This window comes from Egretta garzetta, unplaced genomic scaffold, assembly GCF_000687185.1.
Source record: "Egretta garzetta isolate BGI_Z169 unplaced genomic scaffold, ASM68718v1 scaffold46, whole genome shotgun sequence".
NCBI classification, from domain to species: Eukaryota; Metazoa; Chordata; class Aves; order Pelecaniformes; family Ardeidae; genus Egretta; species Egretta garzetta.
In genome coordinates, this window is record NW_009260268.1 from 3,624,676 (window position 1) to 3,644,562 (window position 19,887).

The window sequence follows — 19,887 nt, forward strand, 5'->3', positions numbered from 1 at the left end:
AGGCTGTACAAGGTTTTGCAAACAAGAAGAGCTAAGCTTGTCTATGTTTTTTAGCAAATTTATTGAAGTCTTACTTTGAAATGCACTGACTTAGTTCTAAATTCTGAGTTCAGCAGAGTTCAAAGTAGGAGATCAAAATTTGGGGTGCAGTCACTGCAAGACTTCTTTGAAAATGCTTTTACTTTACTCTGGTGGAATATGGACAATTGGTAGTACAGTAGTTAAAAACGGATTAACTGGATCAGAAGAAAACAGCCCTGTTTTGTACATCTGAGTAGATTCCTAACTAGGCGTTTAACAGCAAGTGTGTGGCTGCAGGTGGGTGTGGTTTTACTGTTTTCAGTCGTGTTTTTTCTAGCCTGTGCACAGGTTTTGTCGATTCATTTAACAGCTTTACACAGTAATAAGGCTAATTTTTTTTTTTTTTTTCTCAACAGGTGGGAGCAAGAAGTAGATCGAATTTAGCAGAGAAGGTCAGACTAAGTCTTCAGTATGAAGAGGCAAAAAGAAGGTAATAGGGTTAGTTGCTTCGCTAAGTAACAGTCTTGAGTTGGGAAGGTGCCTGATCTCTGCAGCTCTCGCGTTGTGCTTGCAATGACATCTAGTGGACAGCTCTCTGGGGGCACCGTGGGCATCACTGCCGCACTTTCCTTGTCCCTCAGAATGCAAGCAGGCTTTCAGGAGCGGCCGATGCTTTTGAACAGTAGGTTTTACATTTAATGCTAAGTTGAATGTTTTAAGAAAGAAAATGCAGATAGTGACAAATTAATAGCAGTTCCAGGATTAAGGGAATAGAGTGAGCTGGCTTTCCACTGAAAGGGGTTGCTGGGTTATTTATGTCCATTATATCCTTCTTTGGGATCATCATTTCAGTTTGCTATGCCACTGAAGTCTCTTCAGTTTTAGAGTTGCTTCAGACTTCCAGTGCGGATTTAGTAGGCTTAATTATTTCTTTTTTCCCTGGGACTTTGGATAATTTAAATACTTGTTATCATCATGGGGCTGTTTTTTTATTTTTTAATGAGTTTAACCTGAGGAGAAAAGAAATCAGGAACTGCTCCACTGATGAATGTGGAATGCCTTTCAAATAAAGTTCTGCACTGGTTGCTCATGAAAGCAGTGCCATTTTGATGAATTGCCACAGCACTGAAGAATGGGCATCAGAAAGCAGAACATTCGGGGTCAGAATGACATGTCTTCTGGTGCAGCAGAAGTGCTGCGTAATACTGGAGGAAGATTTGCTAATTAAAAAAAAAAGAGGTGGGGAGATATCTGTTAATAATGTATTGTGTTGTATTATTTTTCTAATACTTTTCATAAAATTAGGTGTCAGCTATTCAGAAACCTTATTGTTATGGAGACGCTTTGTAATTTAAGGGGAATAGAAATCAAAAAAGTTAACCTACACCCCAAGTTCCTTTTTTTACTATGAAAACTAAATAAGGCAATAAAATAAAAAGTAGCACTTTTCCCCAGGTGAAAACTGTGCTGAAAATGCCATTTAATCTGAGATTTAAGTATTATTTCAGTTGGCATATTTTATGTTTTAAAGGCAGGAGGCTGCACAACCAACATTTTTTTGCCTAATTTCAAATATATACCCTCCTCATACAGAGCAGCAGCTACCATCCTTGCCGGTAACAACAGTAATTCTTTATATCCTCATTACGGATCATAAAACTTTATTATATAATCAATGCAATCAACAAGGAGTGCTAAGGCTGTTGTGTTTGTTCAGTATCGAACATGTATAATTTTGGCTCAGAATCATCATGTACGTAATATTAATTGTCAGATGGCGTTTTAGATGCAGATAGATGGCATTTTTTCTGAGGCATAATTGATCCAAAACCAGACCGTCCTCTGTTTTGACTATGTCTTGATACAAAGAAGTCCCAGCATTGTGTTTTATCTCTCCTTTGTAGGAACAAAAGAATTCCTGGCAGTAAGTCAGTTTGCCACTTCTACCCTAATAAAAAAAAAAAAGGTAAAGAAAGAAAAAATACAGTGTTCAGAGTATGGAGTACTGTAGCACACAGTTTCACCGTGTCACAAATTAGCCAAGAATGTGGGTCAAAATTTCAGTAGCTTGAGTACTTATCTTTGCATAACTAAGTATTTGTTCTGTATAAAATTAGTGTGTTTCAAGGTTAAATTATCTCCTTTTAAATGGTATCTTTATTCAGTTTTGTCTGAAAACTGTCCAGTAATGAATATTCTTTTGAACTTTAAATAAGACAATCATATGCCTGAAGACACCGTTAGTCTTTAAAATGTTTGCTCATGCTGGTTTCATCAGTGACTCCAGGGTGAACTTAATAAAGTGTAGGTATCTTGGAATAATGAAGATGCATACCAGTTTGCACATAAAGTTCAGTACCTAATTACATCCCCCCCTAATTATTATGGCCATTGTAATCATCACTATAATTTAATAAGTATTGACCATCTTTCCTAAAATGTGCAAATTCTTAGTTGTTTTGTGTTAAAATAACTGAGAGAGAGGATCTTGTAAGTGAACTTCTCCACCTGAAAATGATCAGATAATTTTGTATGTTGCAATATTTTGTGTTGCTTAGCCACCAGAGTGTCTTGAAGAGGTGGAATGTTGATGTTAACTATTCAGTTGCAATTGTTATGAAGGATCTGATATAGCGGGCTGACAATCCCATCCTCATGTGGTGATGATCTATCTGGCTAATACTCCTTGTTGACCTGTTGAGCAAGGACTTCCTCAAAAGCGTGAGCCCAGTTCAGTTTTCATATCCATCTAGTCCTTTGCCTGTGTGATGAGGCAGCTGAAAAGAGTGTCAGTTGTGGTAGCAGAGAGTTGCCTGTAGCAGGGGGAGCAAAAGAACTGTTGGGAGACCACCATCCCATTCCATAAGCCATCAAACAGCTGTCGGTAGCAGCTACTTTCAGAAGAAGTGGCTAGAGCCAGTGACCTGGAGGTGAAAGTCTTAACATTTCATTATCCATCTGAAATTATTTGGCTGTTTTCCCCGAGTACTGCTTCTCTAAAAGGACTGTTGAATATAAATGATATATGTACAGCTGCAAAATATGTTGAAATGCTTCATTTAATTTCACTGTTGATAGTATTTCTGTTTATTTTGCATTGTTTTTCTTGGAAAATACCAATATTGTTTTACAATACAAGTCAAACTTGTTCTTGCAAGGGTTTGATGAGAGCACGGGTTGTTTTCATTTTTTAAGCTGCTGTTTTTTCATTGAGGTGCAGATGAGAAGGAAGCATTACCTATGGAAGAAGAAAAGGGGGGAGTTCCCCTTAGGCTTCTAGTATAAGCAGTGGGATAGTTAGAGTCAACATTAACTATTCTTAGCTTTGACCATAAATAATTCCCTTAATGTACTGTAAAATTAATACTGGAGATGCAACACAAGCGTAATATTATTAGTTTTGTTAATCACAGAAAACAAACTGGAAAGAAGAAAAACGTTTTCCCAGAAATCTGTTAGAAGTACAGAAAGATATACTTAGCAAATTATCTGTGTGCATTTATGAAGTATGGCGTGGGTCATTACCTTAGGTAGTGCCTGGTAACATTGAAGTTGCACAGACATCTATCAGTTGTTGAGCTGATGTAAGTGCATTTAACTACAGCAGTTACAAAGAAATAAAAGTGACAGATCAGCTCCTCTTGCCCTAGATTGTATGGGAACATCTTTCTATTTTGACTTCTCCTTACTGTGCCTTTTTCCCAGCCTACAAGAAAGAGGTGCAGAAGGCTATAGGAGCTGTTACATAGTTCAAAGCTTCCATATCTTTAGCTATGCAGCTGGTTCAGGTGTGGCTAAGGCTGGAAGTGACTGAAAGTTATCACCTTATTAGATGTGTGGCATCTGTAATAGGAAATTTTAAGCTTTCCCAGTGGACAATGAGTCTTTATTGCAAAAGCTGCGCTTCTCAAGCTATGCTGCTGAGCCTATGGACAGAATGATTATGGAGACTGAACGCTGGAAATAACCTGTCTTGATCAGGACTGAGCTATAGTACAGTAACAACATAGGGAAGTTTTTGCTTCCACTATATGCATGTATCTGCACAATATGTATGGATAACCGAGTCTCAGGTGTCTTAACTCTGATTGGACATCTGCAATGGGAACAGCATTTGCACAATCTCAAAACATTTGAGTTAATAATCTTCTTTCCCTTTAGGTGGCTACTGTCTTATTGCCTTTTATTTTAATCCTGTAGAAGAACAATGCTTTCACCTTTTAAGATTTGCATACATGCATGCTGCTGAAGTGAGCACATCACTATGGTGCGCGTTCTTTCACCATGGTCATTGCTGTTTCTGAGGAGCAGTCTAACAGTTCAGGAGAAATCCATCATACTCCTAGATGAGTAAAGCATAGTGGCCCTACTATGTTAGGAGACAGATAATTTTCAATAAAGCTTTTATTAACATTGTGACTTTTACTTCAACTCAGCATTTGAACAGGAGCAACTCATTTTTAATTCATATGCATATTGCTGTTGGCCTGGATAGGTGGCTTGCTTTTCTGCTGTAGTCTGCATTCTTGTGAAGCAAAACTAATTAAAAGTATGGCTTTGAGTAGAAAAAGTTGTTATATCCTGATGCCTTTCAAAATCACTTCTCTCTTTCCTGGGATTTGTGTGCTATGGTGGGCTGAGACAAATATGCTGTCTTTTATTTTAGCATGGCTAACTTGAAGATTGAACTCTCGAAGCTAGATAGTGAAGCCTGGCCTGGGGCACTGGATGTGGAAAAGGAAAAACTGATGTTAATCAATGAAAAAGAAGAGCTTTTAAAGGAACTGCAGTTTATTACACCACGCAAACGTACTCAAGATGAGCTAGAGCAGCTAGAAGCAGAGAGGAAGAGGCTTGAAGAAGAGCTGCTGTTTGTAAAAAGCACACCCAGTCAAGCACTTGCTGAAAGGTAAGGGGTTGTCTTTTGCCAATATTAAATGCTGCTTTCTGCAATCTAACCTTTGTACTCATTACAGACCCTGAACTGTGCCTTGATGGGCTATTTTCCTTCAGTAACTGTTCCATGTAGATCTTAATTAAATTTGTTATTAGCCCACTGGGCAGAAACACAAAGAAGTCTTCTGTACTGTGAGAGAATGCGAACACCCTGTATGTGCTCTTGCAGTATCAGTTGCTCTGAGTTTCCTACCAGCATGAAAATGCCTGTGACAGATGTTAAATAACTGAGGAATGTCAACATACCAGCAGGAGGGCAATACATCATTCACTCATTTCTGATAACAGCTGTAAACTATTTGAACTCAAGTTAAAAAGATTATCTTGGATTGTTGCAACATCTGAAGCCTTTAATTGTGAGTTTTATTCCATACAAAAATGCAACCAAAAGGGGGAAAAAAAAGTTCAGAGGAGAAGTAAAAGTTTCCTAAGTTGCTGCTACCTCACTGGTAACCGAAGCAACTCCCACACTAAATTGTTTTAGCCAGATTCAGAGTTCAAGAAAATCAAAGGTGACTGTCACAAATGGACTTTTCATCAACTGTTAAGTGGAAATAAATTTATGGGCACTTCTAGCACACATAAAATGCAATAAGCACAAAATGTCATTGTGAGTATCAATGTAGTATGCCTTTTTGAAGTAATAGATTGTAAGCCTTTCCTGCTTCCCTCACTAGGAAACACCTGCTGTTGCTCCAGTTTTCACTGAATGGCGAAATTCCTGTTACTGGCATTAGAAGTTGGGTCCTAAATTGTAGCTGAGTAGTGAGGAAATTTTTTGTTTACAAAGTACGTGTGTATTGGGCATGATTTTTAAACATATTTGTACACTTCTTAATAGTTTAAACTGGATTATACTGATAATCCAAACGTGGTTTAGAAGAAGGGTTATGTCCGACTGGAAATATATTTTTACAGGAGAAATTACCTGTCTGTGTTAGCAGCATCTACAATTACTATGGATCCGTTGCCTTCTGACTTCCATTAATAAATGGAGAATAAGGGGTCAATAATAAAATCACATTTACAAATAAATACTTGGAATCTAAGGTTCTGATAATATGCTGTTGTAAGTAATAGCTAAATCTTGACTCATGCTGCAAATTGGTAGCTGGTTTCTTAGTCTTGAGTTTTGAGATTTGCATGTTTAGAGCCAAAGCAAATTCTGCACCTGACCATTTCACCATACATGTCCAATGCCAAATGTGGAGCACCAAGGGCAAGTCAAATTGTCTCCCACTGTCAAGAAGAAATGATATGGCAGATTTTTTTTTTCCATGTATAGTGACCCAACTAGTTGTTACAGCTTGAAATTTTTTCCCTCTCTTCCAATTTTTTTCCTCTTGATTTTCATTCCTGAAAATGTGGATTTTTTTTCCCTCAGGTTACTGTAAGATCTAAAGTCGTACACTGCGGGTTGAAGTGGTATTCATGGTGGTGTCTGGTTTGCTTTTTTGCGATTCCAGTGAATCTCCAGTGAATTTCTACCTGCAACTCTATATGATATTGAAACTGTCTCCCTTGATGACTTCAGAGCACATCAATTCTTTCACATTAAGCTATTTGGAGGATTATTTCTGTTGTGTCTGCTATAAACATAAAGAAAATCATCATTTTGTAGAAGGATTCAGATGGTGAAACTTTTCCTGAAATGTTAATTTGAGAAAAAGGTACAGTTAATTGTGTCTCACCAACCATCAGCATTTTAATTCCCGGAGATGAGGAAGATTCTCCTCTCCATTATCCGTGGAGGAGCCACACCGTCTTCAAAGCACTGCACTGTTGTTGCATTACTGATTTCTTTCATGAAGTTCATGAATGCCTTAGGTTTCCAGTGTTTTCACAGGTACTGATAATGAAGCGACAGTGTAAGAAGCTGTGGATCGTGTCAGAGCTTGATGTGACAAGGGTTTGTTTTTGTGTGGCTGGGTTGGGGGTTTTTTTGATTGGGTTTGGTTTTTGGTTTGTTTTTTTCTAGTTTTTTCTAGAGGAGGAAGAAAGAGAAGACTTGCTCTGACTTAAAACAAAAACATTATAGCATAGCCCTAGGTTATTTTGGAGTAGGATGCTGAAATTGCCACTAGTAGATGTACTCAGGATCAATTTACAGAAGGAGGGTATAAATCATAACATATCGGCTTCAAAAAAGCAGAGACGGGGCATACTCTGACTGCTTTAAGAAGCCTTCCAGCAACTATATAGAAATATCTGGGTTATGGAACTGTTGAGAACTATTTACTACTTTCTTGCTTCTGTGTTCGTGTCAGGGAGATTCCAACACTGCATTAATCCTTGGCAAAATCTAAGTAATCACAGGCATTTAAACATCTGCATGGTTTAACTACTTGATTGTGCTGGTGATTGCAAAACTGGCCCCTGATCATGTGTCTCCCATCAACAAACATGTCCACATAATTTTGCATTGAAAGGTGAGGTATGTGCACTTTAACTTTTTAATTAATTTTTTTAAGATTCTATGGGTCTCTCAGCAATGTTACAATTTATGATTAAAACTGGAGATCTTTCTCCAGTGTCTCACTAACGCTCAAGTCTCTACTGCAATGAGTATCAGGTTAATTTAGACAGGAGGGGTGCGAACAGGAGAGATTGAAAGAGGCCCATGTCAGAATAGGTAACACGATGGTTGTTTAGGTGTTTACATGGTGTTTACATGGGTATTAAAATACCTGCTTATGCTATAAGGAAGGAAGGTTCATTGTGTGAAAGTCAGTTGGTTTGGGGGTTTGGTTTTTGGTTTGGTTTTGGCTTGTGGTTTTTGTTTTGTTTTTTTAATTTGGTCTTATGTGGAACGGAAGAAAATTCCTTGAATCTCAATAGTAAAGTTATTTTCCCGTATGTCTTGGAACTTCCAGGAGTGGTTTCATCATCTAACTTGTGTTTGTGACTTGTGACTAACATCTTTCTGAATTTACCTATAGGTATTAATACTACTCCTTTAGTTACTAGTAGATTGAATTATACCTAGGAAAGAATTTTTTTTCAGTGACATTGTATATCAACCTCCTTAAGGTAATAAAGGAAAACAAACTTAGCTCATGCCTCGGAGAAAAAAAACCAACAAATTTTTAATAGTACAAATTCCGTAGAACAACTATAGGTGTCTGTTTTGAGGACTCTAATGAGAGAAGTTCCTAAGCTCTTAATTTTCTTTCTTTCCTTTTGCCATTAGTACTTGAACACAGACAGCAATTTTTGTGCCTCTTCCATGAATATAAAATAATGGTTCACTATTGAAAAGCCACAAAAGAGTTAATGAAGAGCACTCTTGCTTGGGAAAAAACAGGATAGATAGGCTGTAAAAGAAGGCAGAAGGCACTGATGAACAGTAAAACGGTAGGAGAGTGTGTGATACCGTAGATGAGTGTAATTCTTGGGTTGGAAACCCGTGTGCATGTCTGAGCAAAGAACGAAATACCGTGTATGCTTTTAACAGCCTTAGCAGGTATTGGCAGATGCACGCATTACTGCGGTGTAAGAGCGCACGCAGCGTAGGCAGCGGAGTGGAAGTTCACACCCTGGCTGACCTCGGGGTAACTTGTTCACCTTTGCATAACCCAGATTTGCTCGCTGAATAAGCATGGGTGTAAGCAAGTGCTTTTCATGGTTTGCTGAATTGAAGACTTAATGTCTTTTTGCTGGTATCTTGACACTCAAGAGTGAATTCTGGAAACTCCCGAGTATTTCATTCAGTTTGCATAAGAAAGCAATGGTTGACTTGGGGGTTTTGTTCTTTGAAGTGTTCTCTGCATTTGAATTTTAATTGGTACACCCTTGAGATGCCAGAATGGCCTGAGAATGAACATGATTTTTAATTTTGTTTAATTTTATTTTATTAAGGAAGGGAGTTATTTTCTTCTCCCTCAGATTTGTTGCTTGAGAACTTGTGACATGTGTCAGTTGACTGAGCAACGGCTAGAGGAGAATATACTAATCCGCAACTACAGGAGGGTTTTAGCTGAATCCACTGAGGGAAAGCAATTTATTTGGTGTTGTAAATGGAGTGATAAAAGGGAATTATAAAAGGAAAAATCACTGTAAAGGTTAGTGAATCCTTTCCGCTAGCAGCCAGCTAAAAGGAATGGGAGAGTTCTACCATTTGTGGTTTTAGAGCTAGGCTGGATAACAGTGCAGGAGGCAGTAAATCCTGCTTTTTCATAAAGGTGAACCTTGATAATGAGCATTACAATGCTGTGTGGCTCTGAGGTGATGACAAAGCTGTTGGGGATTGTAGAAATCTTTACCAAGGACTCCTAAATAAGGTCCATCATCTCAGAACTGTGCGCTTGAATGCTGCTTTGATTTACTGTGCTTTGTCTCTGTATGAAGACTCTGAAATCAAAGGGAGTGCTTTAATTTTAAATTTCCTGCAGTGCTACCCCAAGTTCTTGCATTATCAGAAATAATATTGGTATTAGCGTTCTTTTGACTTTTTTTTTTTTTTTCTGAAACTACATTAAGTGAGGAGCCAGTCTTACAGCATGGCTTTTTAAAATTGTATTAGTGCAGATCTTATTTTCCTGAAGGTGCAGCTATTTTCCCGGTGCTCATCCATTACTCTCATATTGGGTGCGCGTTCCCCTTGGTACAGTGTGCATGTACCAACACTCTGCTTGCTCGTACGCTCAGCAGGTTTGTTACAGTGCTTAATACTCTGCAAGTCAAGTCACTGCTGAAGTGGTTAGGGTTTTACGATAGGACTGAGAGCTAACAGAGTCTCTTGGATTTTAGTAGTTGGCAACCAGATGAAAATATGAGGGATCTTCACTTTGTTTCTGTCTTATCTGTAAAGTATTTTAGTCTCTGGATTATTTTGTAATGTTTTCCTCTACTTATATGTTCCTCTCTTTGCAGATTGAAATTGGAGGAGAGAAGAAAAGAGTTGGTACAAAAACTTGAAGAAACTACGAAGTTAACTACTTATTTGCATTCACAGCTTAGGAGGTGAGGTTGTACTGCATAATGTAAAGCCTGTTTTCAGCAACAGTCTAGTCTAGTGGACTTGGATGTCTAAACTTCATTCTTAGGTTTTTCTCTTAGCTGGAAGCTGAACAAAGTTTGTTTAGTATTTAAGTAAGAAAATGCAAGTATAATAGCTTCAGTCATTTTGCCACCATATGAACCTGGTCTGCCTTTATAATTTCAGTAAGCACTCAAGACTGTATTGAATAGATTTTTTTGTGCAGCTTCTATAATTAAGCAGGAAAACATTGTTTTGCTTCTATGTAAATAAATAAACAGATCAGGAGTTCTCCAACTGGCCGTATCTCCAGAATGCTGTCATTGAGGAGACCGAATGGTTTCTCAGCATTCTGTCTAAAATAGATTATTAGAACTGTAGCCTTTATTCTGTGTAATAATGGGATAGGCTCAATGAGTGCATGTAAATACTTAGGTGAGCAGTTGATTCTGGTTTTGTTCTTCAACACTGACTTGTGCTTTCTGTAGATAGAGAAGTACCCTCAGCAGGATATTTTTTTCGGACAGTCATTGATTCAAAATCTGACTCTGGGTTTATGAAATTCATAGAAAGAACAAAACAAGTAATGAATTACAGCAACTGTGAACTCAAGCTCATTGCTCTGATGGGAATGCTGGTGTCTGATGATACATGTAACTGGTCCTACGGAAGAGTTTCTCTTGCTTCTGGACCGCACCCTGGGCTACCAAACCATGTGTCCATTACATTTATTTAGAAAATCCTGGATTTGGTCAAACCTCTTGCATGTCACAGTGGGATCACACCGATCAGGGACTGCATTAATGTTTCCCAATTTTTTTAGAAATCAAAATGAGGCTTTAAGAGGAACAATATTTTAGGCATTCTATAAAGGTCCTCTCACAGTAAGCCATGCCAACCTACTCCTGGGATCTAGGCTGGTTTAGACATTTCAAATACCTGAGGCTGATCCCATAAATTGCTGCTAGATTGGTGATTAATTAGGGAAAGAGTCTTTAAATTTTCATTTTGTGCTCTTGTTTGTTTGGACTTGTGGGTCTTTTTATCCTGTTATAGGCAACTTTCTAGTCCAGTGGCAAACTTTTTAAAGTTGATAGCTTTGTTATTGTTCAGTAAACATCTCGTAAGCATTTAGAAGGGGCTGCTCTGAATGATTTTTCCTGACATTTCTTCGCAGCAGAGTCCTCCTGAAGCCAAGGCAGCGACACTCAGTTTCTCTGGCCTGGCAGGGCTCCTTATCTTCCATTATTAACAGGAAAAGATTGCATGTTATGGCCTCTGCCGTGCTCATGTAGTTGGATTTACTGTGTGTGTAGAGTGTATTTTTGTCTCACAGATGTGAAGCGGTTCTGCTGTAAGTCATCTGCTTCCAGCCGCCAGCTTTCCCAGGTGCTTGGGCAGAGGGCAGGCTGCACAGATTGCTTTAGAGGTGGCAGTGCTCCTCTGCTGCCGTAACCTCCTTCCTGGGGATCCCTTTCCTGTCACGTTGACCCCATGAGCGCCCGCATCGGAGTGGAGCAGGTCTTTGAGGGAGTACAGCAGCAGAGAAGGCTGCTGTTACTGCCGGGCCAGTTTGTCAAATCTGCAGCCTTTTCCAGGAGAAAAGGGGCTTTGGCAACAGCCCGTAAGCTGGACAAATTGCCCTGATGGTGTGCAGGTTGGGCATGCTGATCTAAGCCAAGTACGGGTGCTTAAAAAACATAATGCCCCAAGCAGCTTTCAGTTGTAAATCGGTAGAGTGCAGCTCCCAGTCAATCTTATCTCTCCTTGTACTGTTTTGTGCTGTTCTAGTGTAGTAACATCAGTGTACCTGTTTGTGCTTTCTTTGCAGCCTCTCAGCTAGTACATTATCGGTGTCTTCAGGGAGCAGTTTGGGATCTCTGGCATCCAGCCGGGGATCTCTGAACACGTCAAGCAGAGGGTCACTAAACTCACTCAGCTCCACGGATCTCTACTATAACCAAGGCGATCAAATAACAGATTTGGACTATCAGTATAAACTTGACTTCATATTACAAGAAAAAAGCGGTTACATTCCTTCAGGGCCTATCACTACTATTCATGAAAACGAAGTGGTCAGTTCCCATGGGAGACTGGGTTACAGTGACTCTCCCACGGCTGCAGACCATCCCAAAATGACTGAACCTCCCAAATCTGTGACATCACTGTCTTCCAGATCCTCACTGTCCTCCTTGTCCCCCCCAGGCTCCCCTTTGGTTTTAGAAGCTGCGTTTTCAGTGTCAGCTCAAAATTCCCCTCTGCATCACCTCACTACGGACTTTGAAGACTGTGACCTTTCAGGTGATTTTGCAGGCATTAGTCTCTGTGAGAACCAAATACTATTGGACTCTGAAGCCAGAGCAGGACCTCAGATTCCTACAGATGATAAAGACCTTAATGAAGGCATTAGGCAACCTCTGCCTTCTCTACATGAAGGAAGTTCAGGTAATAAAAAAATCTAACATCAAATATGTATGTTACATGAAAACTTTGAACTAACAGCTGGCTCTTGAATGGGGAGGTACCTCACGTAACTGAAGAGTATCTTGATCAGCATACATTTGCCATGCTGGGCAGTCAGTGATTCTGAAGGACATTACGTAAGTTCTAGTTTGGGGTGCAGAGAGCTGTGATCACCCCAATACCATCTATATTTTTCAGTAGCTATCTCAGAAGGGAGGTTCGTGAATTGCAGACTCTGTTGTGAAAAAATAACAGAAAAACCTGAAGCTGGATCTTGAAGACACAAAGGATGCGTAGTGTCCCTAGGTATTGTCAAGATGCGTGGAGCAAAAATACCTTCTGCTGGGTTTTGGTAACCTGAAATCAGATAGTTTGTTTCTCAGTGAAGAACAAGTTACAGATGGACATCCTCAGTAAAATAGTTTTCTGGACTTAAGAGTTAGAATCTTTATATGTGTATGCGTATCTAGTTATTTGAACTTGCTGTCACTTGAAAGATCATAAAATCATTAAGGTTGGAAACAACCTCCAAGATCATCAACTCCACCCATCAACCCAACACCACCATGCCTACTAAACCATGTCCTGAAGTGCCACATCTACATGGTTTTTTTTAATGCCTCCAGGAATGGTGACTCCACCACCTCTCTGGACAGCCTGTTCCAATGCTTGCCCACTCTTTCAGTAAAGAAATTTTTCCTGATATCCAATCAAAACCTCCCCTGATGCAACTTGAGGCCGTTCCTAAATCTGCAGTTCTTTTTGTTTAATGTGAGTTAAGAAAGACAAATGACCACATGCTATGTAAGTTACAGTGAAACTCTCCCCATTTTTAACACGGATTTCATAGCTTTTAGCTTTTTATCTGTCGAGTTAGAACAGAGCTCCTAAACTAAGTCTTAGGCTGCCCCTGCAGTCTGTGGGATGAATGACACTGTAAGTTATCGAGGTATCCTTAGTAATTAGTTAACTTTAACTTTGAGATGGCTGAATTAGGTGTAATGAATTCCACTTCTATTTTGCAGGAAAAGCCACACAACATACTTGGTCATCTTACATTGTCAAAGTCTTCGGCAGAGTCAAAACTTCAAAGATCCCAGCTGTCAAGAATTGATGGCTTGTCCTCAGTCTTAGATCATTGACTTTGCTGCCTTTTGTTAGGGTTGGCAGTACATTGTGCTCTCCCTGCATGTTTATTGACTTTGTGTAGTGTCATTCTGTGTCATTAAGTATCTTGCAAACCATTCATGTGTTTACGTTGCACAGTGGCTCTGTCTTCCCAAGCAAGAACTGGGGGAGCCAGATTTCCACTAGTGCTGAGCGCTGGCAGCCCTGTTTGAAACCCAATCAGCACCTAGCATTCCCAGCTCCACATTTCTGGGCCTGAGTTTGGGTGTCTTAGAATAAATACAGCCTAGCTCTAGAGAGTGTATTGCCCTGGTTTGTTGCCAAGCTTGTACCCTTGTGCCTGGAGTTTGCCAGTTTTTAATAAAAATGCCTGGACATATAGATACAGTTATATATTTTAATGAGAAATTTGCTTTTATATATATATATATATAAAGGAATTGTTGTATTATCTGTTGGTTAATTAGCTTCGCTTAGTGCAGTACTGTAGTAATGTCGATACTGAACAGAGCAATGTGGCACCAGAAGAGAAATGTATGGTGTGCATAGTACAAGCTGGGAGTCCTCCTACGCTCAACTGTGCAGCGAGAAGAAAAGAAATTGACTGATGCCCTAGGTCTAAACCTGTGAAAATCACAGTGGAAAAACATGGAAAGGGATTTTGGGGAGACAGGGTCATTTTGTCCTTTGTCTTTTCAGTATAGCAGAACACAGTAGTTATTTTGCTTTAGAGCCATACCATATAAGATGGAAAAAAGAATTAATTTTCCTGCCCTATTTCAGCAGTATATCCTTTCCAAATTAAGAACAACTTTCGGTCTGTTTGTGTTTGCAATCTGGCTGCAATTCATCTAGTCTGAGAACTGAATTTAAGATGGTATGGAATTTGGGAACACATGGGGCTGTGAGGAATCAGACTTAATTTTTTTAAATTAATTTCTGTAGATCATTATTTGCAAAGGCATCATATGGTTGTCTAACATTTTTGAGCTTTTTTGAGGACCTTTACTCTGGATGGCGTCAGGGTATCTTTTAAGTCAATAAGCAATTATGGTTTTAAAGTATAAATTCACCCTGTGATTCTTCGTACTGATACTTCCTCATGTAGGGTCATATATATGACACAAATTATCTTTAAATCTATATTAAGACATCCAAAACAAGCATTCAGATTTTGAAAAGCCAGATATTCATTAGTTATGCTTCAATCCTGCTAGTTTCCACAGTAAAATGGGCCTCATGGTAAGGCTTCAGTACATTAGAAGTGAGGCACAGACCTTGGGGGTTGGTTCAGTGATTTTACTCCAATTTCATTCTTGGAGTGAATGGGAAGTTTTTCAGCAAACTCAGCTGGACGCATAAAACCTGCATGGAAATTTTCAGCTGGCACCTTTTGGTTTTACAAGACTGCAAGTCTAAATACTGCTGAATCTTAACTTGGGGGTAGGTGAATATACCTGAAGACAGTATAACTGGTATTTTCATGTAGTCATCTGCATTGGCTCTTAAGATGCAGTGCTCACCTGCTTTTCTGCCTCTGACTTTTCTGTACAGATGAACCATACAGATATTTGCTCCTCTGCACATGTCCCTGCTGTCAGAAACCAAGTTGGAATATCATGTAGTTCTTCCACAGTCAGTCTCTGTCATTGTCAAAGTCAATTCAGGCTGCTGTGGTAATTCCTAAGGGTAATCAATAAATCATGTCATCACCTTCACCCCTCACATGGTGGGGGGGGAAGGGGAAGAGCACTTCATCAGCAAGGAAAAAGCATTCCTACTGCCATAAATAAAAGCACAAATGCAGCAATCAATCATCTAATCTGAAGCCTTAAGTTTTAAACATCATAACAAGATGTAAAGTCATGATTCAGGTGGGGATGATAATGCATACCAATATCCTCACCCCTTGGCACACAAAAGTACTGCATAGGCCCTCAACTTACTGTGCTGCAGAACGTAGCTTTCAGTGAATGCTGCTGCTTCGCTGCACGACACTAGCATATGAATGCGAGTTGAAGATTAAAGCTAAGTAGCAGTTGATAGTAAAGAGACTGTAGCATAAAAAGGTTTTGATGGTAGTAAACCAGAGGGGCTTTTTCATTTCTAGCAGTTGTATCACTGGGGAGAGGGTGTCTGTCTGACTCCTGAATATTTAATAAGCAGTCAGCAATCGCTTTGCACGTAGCTGAAGTGTTACCGCAGTGCAGAATGTGAACATGGCAAATACAGGTTTAAAGATCAGGATAATAAGGGTTAATAATGAAGATAATGAAGGATAATAACTAGTTTAACTGATACGGGTGATGATAGGAGCCTGTATCTTTGGGAAGGAGTAATAGTTGTACATTTTCAAGTACATCAGTTTGAGTATATCCCTAGCCAGAATATGGGATAACAGCAGTACAGTCTCAGAATGTTTAATGATGTGGAACAAAACTACTCTGTGATACTCAGTTAAGGGTCACCGCTTTCAACTTGACAACTTTCTAAGCTATGCGCTTCTCTCTTTCTGACTATTAATCTCTTGGACTAATTTTCATTCTTCTTTCTTTTTGTAGGTGCTGACTTACCGAGAAGAACAGCTGGTCACCTGCTTGAGGAGAAAACAGCTTGTGTATCTGCTGCCGTGTCCGATGAGTCTGTAGCTGGAGACAGTGGTGTATATGAAGCTTCTGTGAAACAGTAGGTTTGAGAAACAATGCCAGTCTTTCACCGAAACCTTAAATATATCTATAAGCAGTTATATAATGCCAGCATAAGTACTTTATCGGTCTTGCCTTTTTTATAAACATTTTGTACTTTCATATTGAAAGGAAGGCACATTTGCCAAACAGTGATGTTTGGCTGATTTTTTTTTTAAGCTAATAAATTTGCATTAGACAGCTTGTATAACTTGGCTGAGTAGTATTAATATGCTATCTTCTAATCCTGGGGTTTTTTTCTTGCTAGAAGTGTTCCTAGGAGAAAAGCTGGATTTAAACTCTACAGGTTCTGCCATGTAGCTGTATTGACTCTACTCAGAGCGACTCTTGTTACTTCTCATTTTGTTTAGATACAGTCTTAAGATTGCATAGCATTTTGCTTGAATATTTTCATTTTTAAAAAAGAGGATCTAGGAAAGAAAAATAAATCCTCAGTTGTAATGTTGATCTAAAAATAATCCAGGTTACGGCTTAATGTTCACGCTTCACTGTGGTGAACAGGATATAAGAAATGTATTTGCTGTTGATGCTTTTTGACAAGACTTAACTTATACAGGATTCTTCCTACTAGTTTATATAGTATTGTCTGTTTTCTGGCAGTGAGAACAATGAACTTCAGACTGTATAACAGAAGATTTTTGCAAACTGTGAAAGAAACCAAATCTTTATTTTTCACCTCACTTTTGGCAAGTTGTTGGCATAAAGAATTTTTTGTCCTTTTGAAAATTCAGAGAGAGATGTTTCAGCAGGGTGGTTACAAAGACGGAGATGCATGTCTTCTGTTGCCAAGCTAAATGCTTTCCTATTAGGACAGGTGAAGGTGCATTATGGTATCATAAAGGGGTTTTATTGGCCTCTGATGAAACGATTTCTACTTGTCAAGTCTTTCACAAATTAAAAGGTAATAAAAATAGATGAGACCAAATAAAAATGCTCAAATACAAAAGGGATTTCTCGTGAAGTGTGACAATGCCCATTCAATCTCATCTTAGGTCATGGACCCATATTTCACCCTGAGCTCTGAATCATAGTATTAGTTTGCTCCACGTCTTCAGTTAGACCTAATGCAACTTGTTAGGCTGAAATAAACTCCCGTCTACTAAAAACTCAGCCTTCACTTGACTGAGTGGCTGTGACTGTGTATTTTGGTTCAATAACCATTGTTATCTTTCCATTTTGTTTCAATTCTGAGCCACTGTGATCAAAACTTACTGTCTGCTCCACTTCCACGTCCAGTGGATAGAAATGAACAGACATTGGGCCAAAAGCTGTGGATGTTCTGTGGAGCAAGTCTTTAGCTGTCCTCTCCAATGACTGTGAGTGGTGGGATAGGTGGAAAACAGAGCAAATTCCTGTCTTCGTTCTGTTGTTACTCGGGAAAAGAGGAAAGACAGTTGCATCCCCTAAGCCTGTGTACAAAAGGAAACTATTGCAAGTTGTGCAAGCTAAGATTGACAGAGACTAGTTATTCCACAATAGCTCCAGGTGTGGATACTCTTAATTATTACTGAGTAGGAAGTAGTGAAGAGGTAATGAGTGCCTCTGTGTGAGTTGCTTATGTTTAGTAGAAGTGTCTTCACGAACACTGTGTATGGAACAACTTAAAATTTGTCAGCATGCTCCTGAAGTTACACTACCATGATTTCTGCTGTACAGACCCGTCCTTTGTATCGAGTCATTTAAGGCAGGGGAGGAAATAAACACACTCTATCAAATTAGCCATCAGCTAGGAAATGAATAGTTAAAAGGAAACCTCTGAATGCAGAGACTTCAAATAACGCTGTCATGTCTTGATAAGGTGTGGGATGTCTGTGTCGTTCTCCACATTTCCTATCTTGACATTTTCTATCTTGATCTGGTTTATTGATCCCAACAGTCTAGTTTTAAAAATCAATGAAATGCATTAATACCACACCCTCACTCAAACCTCCCAGAAAATGACGGGAAATTATTTTGCCACATGGCTTCTCTGTAATTCCAATCAAGGCTAGAGTTGCTCCTCTTCAGCTGCAATACTTGAGTCGCTTTGGTTCTTTGAACGCTTCTGAAAACAGGCTCAGAGGAAGGATGCTTCTTGTTTGCACAGGAATCTCTCTTTTTTTTTTTTTTTTTTTTTTTTTTTTTTACAGAGCTCCTGCTTCTCAAATGTTCTCCAAAGCAGTATTTGATATCCAGTTTATGCGTGGTCTGATGTTTATTACAAATTTTAATTTCCAATTTTGTATTCAGGGGATAAAGAAGTACTAAGTATGTCTGGGAAAATGTCACGAGTTTTTCTCTTGCCTGTTAGTCTGGCCTGCTTCAGTAATCGGCCTAAGGCCTTTCTGACTCGTTACTGGAGTTGTCAAACTGTTCAGGCAGCAGCTGTCCCTAAAACAGGCATTGCTATTGTGTAGGCTCTGAAATTCTCATTTGGAGTCCATGCTGTAATTAAATCAGCCTGTTTAGGAGAATGTATATATGTTCTGTGTACACATACCTTAAATATTGCTGAAAGCTAACTATAATTTTCCTAAATTTGAGTATTTGCCTGTTTGCCCTAGACCAAATGAAACCGAGGACATTGTATATGGTGAAGATGATACAGCAACTCTAGAGGCTGCCCAGGTACAAATAGGACTCAGGTAAGTGACCAGCAAAGGGAATAATTCTGTTCGTACATAAATGCAAATAGTAGACTTCCTTCATGTTGTCTTTATGTCTTTTCATGTCTCATTATTCTTCAACAGATACGACCACAGCAATTCAAGTTTTGTGATAATCATAGTTCAGCTCAGAAATCTTCCAGCGTTTTCTGTCCCCCTTGGCTCTAAAGTGTAAGTCAAACAATCACTGAACAGTAGTGTTGAAATATGAGAGTATAATAATAAATGGTAGAAATTCTCCAAAGGAATGGATTGATTTACAGCTTTTCAAACTGTAGTTGTACTTAGCTTCTACATATTCCAGCAATGCTGCAAGAAAAGGATGTTATCAGGAAATTTGCACATTCCACTGAAGTGGAACAAAAAGGGGTTTTTAAAATGATGCTTCATTTAGTGTTTTTCAACATTCTGTAGCTTTGCGAGTGAAGAACAACTATTCTGTAGTTACTCAAATAATTCTTTTGATACTTTGCCATTCTTTCAGCTCAGAATGTTATCTTTTTACATTTATCTGGCATTTTGATGTAAAATGATGTTAAAATAGTATATGTCGTTTAAGTAAGCTTTTAAAGGTAAGGGGTAATTTGATAAATTGCAAGTGGACCAGCACAGCCACATTGAGAAACACCTTCCCTAACAACTGGAGCTTGGAGGTCTGTTAAGAATTAGTTCTTGTGTTGAATTGGACAGGAAAGGTCTAAAAGTAATTACAGTGGAAATTGTGTGTAGGAAATGAACAAAAATGCCTGAATAAGAAAATGTTACTGCTGAGATTCTAATCCAAAACTCTCATCTATACAAATAAGTACAGCTTGCCTTAGCTCTTTGTGGGACGCTTGTACTTCAGTGAGCTTTTTACAGGCTGGAAAGCTATCTTAAACTGTTGAGAAGCTTAATAAGATTAGAGTAGGACATAATCAATCCTTGGAAAATTTGGTTTTCTTGCTGGTTCCCTTCCTCCTGTCCCCCATCACCTTGAATTTGATTGGCA

General features: G+C 39.0%; 1 protein-coding gene across 1 annotated transcript in view; it reads left to right on the forward strand.

Annotated features, from left to right (window-relative positions):
- The window catches only part of WWC2 (WW and C2 domain containing 2), a gene marked incomplete at its 5' end in the record, with an annotated part of 65,361 nt that overhangs the window by 25,145 nt on the left and 20,329 nt on the right, over positions 1-19,887 (forward strand). The window contains 7 exons of the mRNA XM_035897818.1: positions 438-511; positions 4,688-4,930; positions 9,850-9,939; positions 11,787-12,400; positions 16,108-16,231; positions 18,795-18,875; positions 18,981-19,067. Of these exons, the coding sequence (XP_035753711.1) occupies positions 438-511; positions 4,688-4,930; positions 9,850-9,939; positions 11,787-12,400; positions 16,108-16,231; positions 18,795-18,875; positions 18,981-19,067 (1,313 nt within the window). The remainder of the gene's footprint in view (positions 1-437; positions 512-4,687; positions 4,931-9,849; positions 9,940-11,786; positions 12,401-16,107; positions 16,232-18,794; positions 18,876-18,980; positions 19,068-19,887) is intronic.